The following is an 11,900-nucleotide window of genomic DNA, read 5'->3' as shown; positions in this document are numbered from 1 at the left end:
ATTTTAAACTGCGTGAGTGTAGCGTTTTTCTTATTTTTGATTAGTCATAGAATTGTATAAAATGAATAACTGGCCTAATTATATTTTCATTCATTCTGACAACAGTATAATGAGTAGTCATTATGGACAGTTAAAGTCTGATGATAACATTTTGCATTCCACTACCAAAAGCCCAGTTAATAGGTGATTTATCAGTATGTACAATACCATGTTCAGCAAAAAATGCCTCCATCAAAAAGTCAAAAACTTGTCCCGTTTAAAGGGAGATAAGACTCACTGAGACTTGATAACTGTAAAAAATAATAATAATAAGGTAATGATGACTTTTGTCCACCCTGTTAGAGATGTAGTCTGTAGTATTTGTCATATGTCCATCAATATATTAAAAAAGGCAGCAGAAAAAAATATGAGAGATGTGCTGAAAATGGAATAGCTAAATATGGAACAGAACATTTCATTTTTGTCAAAAAAACAAACAAAAAACCCTAAAATAATTTAGAAAAATAAGAACTATTTAGTTATAAATGGTTGGTCTCATAAATGCAGTGTGGCTGCCCACCTATAGCAGTGTATGGAGCCTTTTTCAGATGTGTACCTCATTACATAAATGTGGTAGAAAAGTGGACTGTTAACAACTAAAGTTTAACCCAGGAAATTAGGCAACAAGCACACACATGCTACAAAAATGTTATTTACTTTAGCTATCATTATCACCATGCATGCATACATAACACTCAAAATCTCGATTCTCCTAGCACAGATGTTTCATCCTCTTATCTATTTGTTTTGTGTTTATTTATTTTACATCAGGGTGAAAACATCTATCTAAGGTCAAACTACATAGCAGGCCTGAGTCTGACAGTGCACTCTTGGTCTAGGCCAGAGGATTCAGAACCGTGGACAACATATGTGATTCCAACAACAACAAATGATTATGTTGGGTGATGTTTTGTGTTTTTGGTGAAAATGTAACACAGGAATTTCTGAAGGCCAACAAGACTGGAGGTCTCCATTTAAAAAAACTGTCCTCATTATAAAGTGAGTTACAAGGACATTAGCAAATCCCCAAAATGTAAATAAAAAATAGAGAGTATTTAAAAGGTTACACTCCTGTGTGTTACTTGTTTGATGTAATAAAATACTTGCTGTGTCATTTATATGTTATATGGTAAAGTAAGATAACTTTCACATTTTAAATCAAGGGGTGCTTGTAGTTACAAAACATACAGTTCATAAGGATTCAATCAACAATCAGGGCTAAAGGGGTTCAGGGGAAATGTATTCTAAAATTATAATGATACATAAACTAGAAATGACTCAGTAAAAGTAACCTCTATACAAAAATTCATACAATGCATGAATTTACTGATAAATGAAGATGAGGTTGTGTAGAAAGTAGCTAGCTATGATAAAATAAAATGAGCAGAAATCCTCTGCAGATATGGATAGGAGAATAAGGTATTGAAATTAATATAAGTAAAACTGACCATGGTGAGCAGAAAGCTGTTATGAAATTGTGTAGAATGATCCCAGGCTGCGCTATAATATACAACGAAAGCTTACAAGTAACAATAATTTGTCACAAAATAACTGATGATAAGAAATTAATTGAAAGCTAATTAAATCATATTCCTTTAAAGCAAAACACCATTTGGTATAGAGGTGATAGCAACACTACGTTTTTCCACAAGGCGGCGATATACATTTTCCGGGGCGGTAGTTTCTGCAGCAGCAGAGGAAGTGAAGCTGCACGGTAAACATGGCTGACAGTGGAGAGACAGGTGAGTTTGGGAGTGTGTCACAGCTGGACTTTATCACTGTTTCTAGGTATTTTGATTATTTTGCTGTGGGCATAGTGACAAAATGCCTTGCACTTATAATTTATGTTTTGTGGTCTTTGGGTTTGGATTGTAGCAAAGTTAATTTCCTTATGCTAGTGCTGCTAATGTTAGCATTACAAGCAAGTCAACGGTACCATTGCGCTAGACAGAGTAGTTTAACGGCAGACATCGCGGTGTTATTGCATCATCTTTTCGGGTATTTTTTTTTAATTAACAGAACAACTAAAATGCCTGTTTTAAGTTGTCACTCTGCTGTGCAGATAATGGTAGCCAACCAGTTAAGTGACTGGTGTTGTTAGCATGATGTAAACCTAGCAAGTTCAGTGCCATATAGCTAGCTAACAGCATCACCAAAACTGAAGGACTGACTGCTAAATAAAAGCTGGCCCTGTCATTACTGCCCGTTATCAAAAAGGAACAGAAGTGTGCGATAAAGCTAATGTAATCATATAATCATCCATTGGTTGTTTTACAGATGGACCTGGCCAGAAAGATGACCTTCAACGAGCAAAGGTTAGTATGTTATTGAATTTTGCCACAGACTCATATAGTAAGGCTACATATTTGGCTTAATTGTAATGTTTCCGTTGACCCCCTTCTTGACATATTTGCTTAACAGAGTGAAGGCAAAGAGCTGACCAAAGAGGAGAAGCAACGGCTGAGGAAAGAGAAGAAACAGCAGAAGAAAAGCAAAGAGAAAAAATATGATAAGGCACAGGAAAGCGAGAAAGAGAAGAAGCCTGTCAGTTCAGCTTCTCCAGCGTCCCAGCCCCCAACACAACCCACAACACAGAAAGGTGCTTATTAGATGGACAGCACCAATATAATTTGATGCATGGAAATGTGTCACATAAGGGAGATTTGTATTGATTCTGTGATTTACATCAAGGAAATGTTCTTTCTAACTGTGATCCATTACTGTAATTATTTAAGTCTGTTGTGTCTCCCTCAGTTCCTCCAGCAGTGCCTGCTCCGGTTCCTATGCCTGCCTCAGAAACTCAGCCAGCTAAGAGTAAAGCAGAGTTGAAAGCTGAGAGGAGAGCTCGGCAAGAGGCTGAGAGGGCCTCCAAGCAGGGCAAGAAGGGAGAGGTGGGACAGCAGCCCGCCACGGGCAAACCTAAAGCACCGCCTAGTGAGCTGCAGCCAGGTACTGTAGTAGCGTGGAGGTCAGCATAAGTAGTGAAAAGCATCATACAGATGTAATATACTGTGCAGAAAGTCACAACTTTAAAAAAAAAAAAGTTAAAAAATGTTTTATGTGTTTTCAGTGGTGAAGAGGCTCCCAGTACATGTCCAGGTGGACAACCCAGAGGTTTTAAAGAAACTGGCAAAGAAATTGGAAAGACAACAGGTTAGCTACTTTATGTCATCTCTTAAAAACCTTGAATCAAGAAAGCATGCTTTGTCTGATTCAGGACAGCTTGCCTTGACACAAAAGCATACACTGCCAGTCAAATTTTGTGAGCACCTTATGTGTTAGTATTTTTTGGTTTAATCTTAAGCACAATAACTAAAAAGTCATTGTAAACACCTTGACATGAGAAAATAGGAACAGATAAAATTAATCAATGCATGTTGATGACTCTTATCAGTCTTTTTGGAAATGACTAAAACTAATAAGGAATTGCCCGGATCTTGGTTGTTTTCATCAGGCACCTGTTGCAAATAACATACTATATAATGTGTTTCAATATATAACGTATACTTTGTCATCACTCATCGTCTAATGTTAGGGTATTTACAACAAGGACAGTTCTCAAAATGTCACCAACAATTCTAAAAAATAAAATGTAAAAAAATGGCAGTGTGTTAATCATGTCTTGTCAGTCACTGCAACCTCCCATAACCATGAGTCATAACCGCATGTGATTGTACCTAACATTTCTTTCAGACACCAGGGTACAATGCCGCTACAAAGGTCAAGGTCTGACTTTCTTAAATGTGTGCCATTGACATTTGTCTAGTTTTGTTTTGTTTGCTAACCTGTAATTGTTATTGTACACCACCGCTCATTAATTATAAAGTTGGGCATGCAAACGTATTGTTTGGTCCATTGAGACACACGGGGTACGTCGGCGGGATGTGTTTGTTTGAGAAGTTGGTAACATATTATTTCTTTTTGTTCTTTGTGTTTACCTACAACACTGAGCTGTTTGCTGTGCAGGTTTATGGTTACACTCCACACTGCTCTGTTTGTGTTTGGACAGTATTTACAACAAAATCATACATGATCAAAGTTAGGTTTTCTTTGTTGCCAAAGTTAAACAAGTCTGTGTTTTATTTGAGAGTAGCCCTTCATTAGTAATATAGTAACCTTTGTTTCTCCCTGCGGTCCACTGAATTTTACTCACAGCCATTTATTCAATTATGCCTAGGCTGTGCTGTGACTGTGTGATTTCAGTTTTACCCTCTGAATTACTGGGGATTGATGGCCGTGGACTCTAATTTGCTTTATTTCAGATCCCACTCCGGTTAGACTACGGCTACAAAGTCAGCCTGTTTTCTCATCTCCACCAGTACAGTCGCAAAGCCCCTCTAACACAGCAACTCGGGTAAACTGACAATATGCCATATAGTACAGTAGGTTGTTTGTGTTGTCTGAGAAGAGTTTGATTTATGTAGTGCCAATAATTTCTCTTAATCTCATAAGGTTACCTTAAATCTCACTGATTGTTATTGACTGTTTTTGTCTGTTGCAGCATTCCCTCCACAGTGATTCATCCTGCTATTGTTCGACTGGGTCTCCAGTATTCACAGGGCATTGTGGCAGGATCCAACGCTCGTTCTGTCGCCCTGCTGCATGCCTTCAAACAGGTACAGTGCACAGAGTAAGGACTATTTAGTCTGAGTGCTTTACCATCCCATTGTCCTCCTCCTCCAGTATTTAGAGCAACACAGCAACAAAAGCCTTTGTTTGATTCTATTTGTAATCAAGTACAAGGAAAATGCAAGATGTCAAAAGATATTGGACACACTCCTCATAGCCTAAAGTGTTGTTGCAATGTTAATGTTTCGAAAAATTATTGTTAGCTTTCGCATATGACTAGAAAAACTGTTGTCATTTTCTCTGTTACCTTTGTTACTCGACAAGAAGACAACTTTTTGAAGTTATTCAACAACTACTTTATAGGCGATGGAAACACACTTCCTGTGCAACAACAACACATCCTGTTTCTTTTTCACAATAAGAGTTATTTAGCCAACTGAATATAATGCAACCAGTACAAATAATAATTAGTGGAATTTTCGACACCTAACTACTTCAACACCGTTTAACGTAGAAACTTCATTCAAACCTCAAAATGTTCAGCTCATTGATGACATTATATGTTTGTATCTTTCATAATTTCCAAAATATTTAATGTTTTTTGGGAAAATTCAAATAAATGGACAGAATGTTCAGAGTTACGCAGAGTGTGGTTAAGCTGTTAAACTCTTAAAAAAATTCTATTCAACTTTCTCTTACTCCCACAATTTTCACTCTTCCTACATAATAACATAGAAAAATTCATACTCTTTCAAACAATGTAACTATCTAAGCAGACAGACTTACACATTTTGCACCATGAGCCTCAAAGTGACGTGTGTACCGATCAACTGCCCCATTGACTCCAATGTTAACTGAGACCAGAATGTGTAGTAGGCTGGATTTCCAAAATAAAAGCCCCAAAAGATAACAGGAACTTATGGCAGGCTTCATGAGCACTGAAGACTTTCAAAATAAAAATCTGACTTTTTTTCTTTACACACACATTGCTTGTAGGGCTAAGACCTCAGCTGATGGTTTGCCCTTATTCCAACTAAGACACTTGAATAACACCTCAACTCCTTCTCCGTACACTTAAGCTGTCCTTACACTATAAATCTCATAACAACACCTTTTATTGCTTACACTATATTTTGCCCCCTTAATCCCAGCAATGCAGTTTAGCTCCCAGCTGTCCAACCAGAAGTACAGCGTAAGCTTTTCGGCAGCTAGCAATCCCACTGCAATTTGTTCAGAAATTGCAGTCTCTAGTATGAAATCTAGTATGATGTTGATCTTTTTTTTTATTGTGGACATATTTAAAGTAAACCAACTAAAAGCAATGTTTTTTTTCTCCTCAGGTAATAAGGGACTATACTACACCTCCAAATGAGGAGCTATCTAGAGACTTGGTCAACAAGCTGAAACCTTATATCAGGTACAAAAATTGTTCCAATTTTAGTCATGTATCATCACTAGTTTAGCTTTACTGAGTCCTAATCAGTCTTAGGTTTGTCACTTTAACTGTCACTTCATAAATTGAATAAATTAACTGTTACATTTTACAGTTTAACACACAAAAATATTCCTTTTGTCTTATTTTTCTTGCAGTTTTTTGAATCAATGTCGCCCTCTTTCAGCCAGCATGGGTAATGCAATCAAATACATCAAGAAAGAAATCTCCAATATTCCTAGTCAATGCAAAGAAGAAGAGGTTATTGTCACATTTATTTTTCTCATAATTTAAGCAGAGATCATAAACTTAACGTGTTGTAGCTTATATATTCGATAGATACCATAGAGTTAATGTTACTAATTTTCATTTTTCATCACCCACTCATGGAGTCTCTCTTTCTCTGTTTAGGCGAAGAGCAAACTGCTGAACTGTATCGAGTGCTACATTGAAGAGAGGATCATTCTTGCAGCTAAAGCTATTGCCAAGTACTCCATAGAAAAAATCAGTGATGGAGATGTCATCCTAGTTTATGGATGGTAAGTCACTTAAAGCTTACATGCAAGTTTATATGTCATAACTTTGGGTGTTTTCAGTTTTAGCTGTTGACTTATCAATTCCCTGTTACCAAGCATTGCTTAATTGTTTGTCATGCAAAATAAATGCAACACTTATGTATCCAGACCTAAAGTCCTATTTGTAAACTGCCCTTAACACTTTCTGTTCCCTTTTTCTTGTCTCGCCCCTTAAACTCCCACCTTCCTTCCACATTCCTTTCTAACATTACCACCTCTCATTTTCATCTCTACCTCCATCTCCTTCTGCTCAGCTCATCACTGGTCAACCACATCCTGTGCGAGGCCTTTGAGAAAAGCAGGAAGTTCCGTGTGATCGTGGTGGACAGCAGGCCTCGGCTGGAGGGCCGGGAGGCCCTGCGGCGCCTGGTCCAGAGAGGCATCAGCTGCACCTACGTCCTTATCTCGGCTGTCTCCTACATCCTTCCAGAAGTAATTACAAAACGTTGACACATTCGAGCTTTAGTAGCAAGACATTGATATTTACCCAAGGAGTAGCCAAAGGCTTCTGTTTTAAGCAAGTTACATTTCTTTACTTTGTTTTTTGTGTGGAAATGTTGGAATGTGCACCGTCTTATTGTGGAAATGTTATAATAATGCCTTGAACTTGGACCTTGTAGGTATCGAAGGTGTTTCTTGGTGCTCACGCTCTGCTGGCCAACGGTTATGTCATGTCTCGCGTGGGGACATCACAGATAGCTCTGGTGGCCAAAGCCTTTAACGTGCCTGTGCTGGTGTGTTGCGAGACCTACAAGTTTTGTGAGAGGGTGCAGACAGATTCCTTCGTGTCCAATGAACTAGGTATGGAAAAAAATAGCCAGAGGCTTGTTACATAAATATAAGTGTCTGTCTGTCACTTCAAATGCTGCTTTTGCTCAGTTTTACCCCCTGTATTAATATAAACTCAATCCAAACATTAGATAAAGATGTCGAATTTATCTTAATCTGTCCTTTCCAGATGACCCTGATGACCTAATTGTAACCCGTAAAGGGAAGACCCAGCTAGAGCACTGGCAGCAAGTGCCCTCACTTGGCCTGCTTAACCTGGTGTATGACGTGACACCGCCTGATTTCGTGGACCTAGTCATCACAGACCTGGGAATGATCCCGTGCACCTCGGTCCCTGTGGTGCTGCGAGTCAAAAACGTGGACCAGTGACATCCTCCTGCTAACATCAGCCTGAGCCTAGTGGCTTTTTCTCTGTTTTGATGGGGGAGTTTGTGTGCTCGAATGCATGCACACAACACAAAATATCGTGCTTTTAGCATGCAATAAATATATATCTGAAATGGCATAAGCTTTGTAAACAGTGTCCGTGTGTGTTTTTATGGTAGGATTGGATAATTACAGAGATTAGTTTCCCTGGGTTAATGGGGCGAGGAGGGTAGTTCTCTTTATTTACATTGGGTATAGGCAAGATGTTTTAATAGATCCATGTTGTGAACTGTTTCTTTACAACAGAACATTTCATTGCCAGTATTTAGAGCAGACCAATTCCACAGTGGTTCACAACACGCTTTCATTTTCAACCACAGCATGCACTAGCCAGAAATGGTTCCCTAATTACAGTAAGAGCTGCAAATGGGAAGCTGGAGTTTTGCGGCTCAAAATATTTATTGAACATACCAAGACTACTTATGACACTGTATGACTTGACATGACCAGACGTGAGTCCATAAAAAGGTGCTCAAATGAACAAATGCTTGTATGTGCATCATTTCATGGTAACTCAAGCAAAGCAATATGTTTTGTTTTGTATATTTTATTAGAACCTTGAATCTCATTGAGAAGGTGCATCAAAACTACTTGCCCATCAACATTGATTTCCAAGTTACCATGTCACTGATGAACAAAGGACACAATGACAAGGACAAATTTTAGCAGATTCTAGCGTGTAACTCAACAGCAGGCACGCAACATTTTCAGTCTTGTTTCATCTTGGAGTGGAAACATGCAAGATGTGGTAACAGCAGGTGACACCTACATAACATACTGTAGTAGTTTAACTCAATGTCTCACTTTTTATATATAATTTCTAATACTGAACGTGTATTAAAGCACATAGCATTTCTTTTTCTTTCGTTTTGATGGTTCACATGATTCATATAGTGACATTGACTTGGTTTTTGCCCTGGGTAAAGTACATGTTCAACATGCAGTAAACAATTTGCCAAACTTTACAAATTTCCTCAAATATGCTTAAGGACATGTAGTTTCATTGTGTAAACTCCTATACATTCAGTACATGTTTGGCACAGTTAACAGCGCGCAAATCTTCAGAATTTGCTTAAACACAACCTCTTCATTAATATCTCATGTCAGTCAGCTACATTTTAAAAATAGAATTAAAGTGTTAACAGTGGTATTATTGCCATAACATTTTAAACAATTTAAAACTAGGAGCAACTTGTGTTCAAGCAAATTTTCTTTTTAAAAATTGCACTGATGATCCAGTCAAAAAAAATCCCTGGATAAAATATAGCTGCTCCACAACAGTGTTAAATAAAATAAAACAATGTTTAAAAGAAGCCTGGGTTCACCTCAGACTTTGTGTCAGCATTTTCCCTTTCAGAATAGTCAATTTCAGCTCAGTACGTCATTGCAGATAAAGAAGTCGGCTGCAGTTCAGCCTCAGAGTGACTTGGCCTTACGTCTCTGGGTGACCCACAGCAGGAAAGAGATCACAACCATAGATGCTCCAAGAGGCCCAAACACCTGGAGAGCTGGGAACTCCCCCTATTGAGAATGAAAATGAATGCATAACTTTAAATAATCAAACGATTCAAGTGCACCAGTATTAAACTTAGTAATGAAGTACATAATAACATGAATGAATGAGTCAGATGAAGCTGCTTGCAGAACTGACCTCCCGCAGGCACTTGTATCCATGATAGTTGTCAGCACAGCTGCACTCAAAGAAGCCAGGGCCATAGGGGGCGCAGAGGGAGTTCTCCGGGCAGTTAATGGCTGATTGTGAATAATTATGAGATGATCAGTTGTCATGTATTAGCAGAAGGCTACTGCAGTTTCAGATTGTATTCGCGTCACAATGGAAGATTATCAGATGGGAACTTACACAGCTGTCCACTCTGATTGCACATATCTTTCTGGCCTTCACAAAGACAGTTTCCCTCTTTGACCTCCACCTTTTCCCAAGAGGCGTTGCCTCCTGGACAAACTATGTCTTGTGGTAAAATCCTACAGAGACACAAAAATAGAGTTACAAAGAAATAAAACTAAACTTTATACTCATGAGAACCTGTCATAGTTTAAGTTCTGTTTTTTTAACAGAATACTTACATGTAATTTAACTCCATAAATCCTTGAAATGCTGTGTCACTGATGTTGACAATGGGATTGAGTGAGAGGTCTCTGCAAAGCAAAAGTTTATAAGTAAAAAACTTTTGGAAGGGCAAAGACAAATGTTTCCACATAGATATTACATTATAAATATAATGAATATATTATAAAAAAATGAGTAAGACGTGTTCATACATTCCTTATACTGGAAGTGCTCTAATTATGTACTTGTGTGGGGTTAATTTGCTTCAGCTCTATTTCTTTCTCTTAAGAGTAGTTGGAGAGTTTTGGTCCTTGCCAGTAGAAGAGATTAAAGTTTTTATTTGCTGCTAGGAATATAAACTTTCCTAAACTCCTGTTGCCTAAGAATGATCGTTTCAACACAAAGTTCACTCTGAGGAATTGCCTGCATACCTTTCCCTGATTGCAGCCGTCTACAACAGTTTATCATGTGAAACGGGTCCATATTATCATGCAGAATCAACATGTACAGTAGTGACAGCACAGGTCTTCTTCTTTGTCTTAGAAACAACCTCACAGAGTCACTAAGGCAGAGTCTTCCATTATTTTGTCTGTACACTGTACTGTATGTTGTTTAAAACAGTATGAAACTGTATTTACTGTACATACATCATTAATGATGTTGATGCTCCCTGAAGATCCTCCACGTCAGTTAGAGAACAATTGGACAGATCCAACCTGACACACAAAAAAACATGTTGAAATATTAAGAAGACAAACTTAACATTATGTAGATTTTACTTTTAAAAGTTGCAGAGGCATATGCGCTGTAATTGGTATTAAACTGGGACAAAGGCTACATCATTAGCACTGGCAGTTACACTTTATTTGCTTATTTACTTTTTTGCCTAGCGACTTATTATTTATTTATTTATACTGGGGTTCTAAACGGAATTATTTAATGTTTACTTTTACATCTTGTTATCCACAGGCCATTTATAACTTGGTGTAATAAAATGTAATATCTATATTTCCGATAGACCCCGAAAGCAACATTCAAGTCCTACCCGATGATTGTGTTGTCATCTCTCAAGCAGCAGCGCCCGTCTATCCGACCAACAGATGAGGAGCAAAACCGGCCCACTGCGGTGCCATTTAGGACTGTACCGCTGCAGAGCTCACATACCTGTGATTACAAATCATTACAAAGGGGGGAAAAGGTTATAAACAACCCACTGTACACCCACCAAAACACGCTGTTTTTCAATTACATGTGGATTTGATGTGTCCTTTAACGTTTCTCATTCTGACAAAGACCACAGCTGTTACATTGCCAAATCCAAGTCTTACCTGCAGCTCAGTCAGTTGATGACTGTCATAAAAACATAGATTAAAGATCAAAATAAGGACTACAGGTTTCAGCTGGCTGCACCCAGCTTTCATTTTTATCGACTGAAGTCATATGATTGTACTGTAGAGGACATGTGACAGGAAGCTGATCCAACACTTTATCCAGAAGTCGACTTAATTTTGCGCTGCAATTACGCATACACTCAATTTGGAACATTTGATGTAATATTATCTGTTTGTGTAGTGAATAGAATAAACAACAGCACGTGAATACATACAGTAAGCATCTAACTTGTTTATTTGTGCAGAACATGTCATAATATGTCAAAACAATTAATATGCCAGCTAATTAAAAGCCTTTGGTTTCATTTAATGTTTTAATGCAAATAATCAATTCTTTATGTAAAACCTCGAACATTCAATTTCTCATTTAAAATATATTTTGTGCAATAAAGCCTACCCGTCAAAGTACATTGTAACATTAACAGTCCTATTTCGTAAAATTTCTAAAATTGTTGACAACATCTACACGAATTTTTTCTTTTCTGACTGTAATGAGTTTTGACTGCGCTTTCACTGTCACTTTGGGTTGCACCAAATAAAATGGGGGCTTCAAGTTAGACGATTTTATGAGTTTCTGAATATAGAGGGAAACATGTTTGTGGCATATTTAT

The 11,900-nt window shown here is 37.9% G+C and overlaps 2 protein-coding genes across 3 annotated transcripts; one reads left to right on the top strand and one right to left on the bottom strand.

Moving 5' to 3' along the window:
• The first annotated feature begins 1,673 nt into the window (after positions 1–1,673).
• Positions 1,674–7,922, top strand: eif2b4 (eukaryotic translation initiation factor 2B, subunit 4 delta). Of its 2 annotated transcripts, XM_044168066.1 has the most exons (14): positions 1,674–1,781; positions 2,317–2,354; positions 2,461–2,638; positions 2,794–2,988; positions 3,110–3,192; positions 3,733–3,765; positions 4,302–4,393; positions 4,541–4,655; positions 5,949–6,025; positions 6,199–6,301; positions 6,452–6,579; positions 6,870–7,047; positions 7,236–7,416; positions 7,574–7,922. In XM_044168066.1, the coding sequence occupies exons 1-14, from the start codon at positions 1,760–1,762 to the stop codon at positions 7,771–7,773; spliced, it is 1,623 nt and encodes a 540-aa protein (XP_044024001.1). In that variant the 5' UTR covers positions 1,674–1,759; the 3' UTR covers positions 7,774–7,922. The 2 variants fall into 2 exon arrangements, with proteins under 2 accessions (XP_044024001.1, XP_044024002.1); XM_044168067.1 differs by lacking the exon at positions 3,733–3,765.
• Positions 7,923–8,361: 439 nt separating this feature from the next.
• Positions 8,362–11,382, bottom strand: atraid (all-trans retinoic acid-induced differentiation factor). The gene is made up of 7 exons (XM_044168068.1): positions 11,227–11,382; positions 10,944–11,062; positions 10,546–10,614; positions 9,916–9,987; positions 9,692–9,813; positions 9,482–9,582; positions 8,362–9,351 (listed from the first exon to the last, which is right to left on the bottom strand). The coding sequence occupies exons 1-7, from the start codon at positions 11,317–11,319 to the stop codon at positions 9,247–9,249; spliced, it is 681 nt and encodes a 226-aa protein (XP_044024003.1). The 5' UTR covers positions 11,320–11,382; the 3' UTR covers positions 8,362–9,246.
• Positions 11,383–11,900: the final 518 nt, after the last annotated feature.

This window comes from Siniperca chuatsi, linkage group LG16, assembly GCF_020085105.1.
Source record: "Siniperca chuatsi isolate FFG_IHB_CAS linkage group LG16, ASM2008510v1, whole genome shotgun sequence".
Lineage (NCBI taxonomy): Eukaryota > Metazoa > Chordata > Actinopteri > Centrarchiformes > Sinipercidae > Siniperca > Siniperca chuatsi.
Note: the sequence above shows the minus strand (reverse complement) of the source record. Positions and strands in the feature narration are given on the sequence as shown.

Bases quoted from the DNA above. Each gene is read 5' to 3' on its own strand.
- eif2b4 (XM_044168066.1), top strand. From the start codon at position 1,760: ATGGCTGACAGTGGAGAGACAG. The intron at 3,193-3,732 runs GTTAGCTACTTT...CATTTCTTTCAG, and splicing joins AGAAATTGGAAAGACAACAG to ACACCAGGGTACAATGCCGC. The intron at 3,766-4,301 runs GTCTGACTTTCT...GCTTTATTTCAG, and splicing joins ATGCCGCTACAAAGGTCAAG to ATCCCACTCCGGTTAGACTA.
- atraid (XM_044168068.1), bottom strand. From the start codon at position 11,319: ATGAAAGCTGGGTGCAGCCAGCTGAAACCTGTAGTCCTTATTTTGATC. The intron at 9,988-10,545 runs GTATGTACAGTA...TTTGCTTTGCAG, and splicing joins GCATCAACATCATTAATGAT to AGACCTCTCACTCAATCCCA. The intron at 9,352-9,481 runs GTCAGTTCTGCA...CATTCTCAATAG, and splicing joins GATACAAGTGCCTGCGGGAG to GGGGAGTTCCCAGCTCTCCA.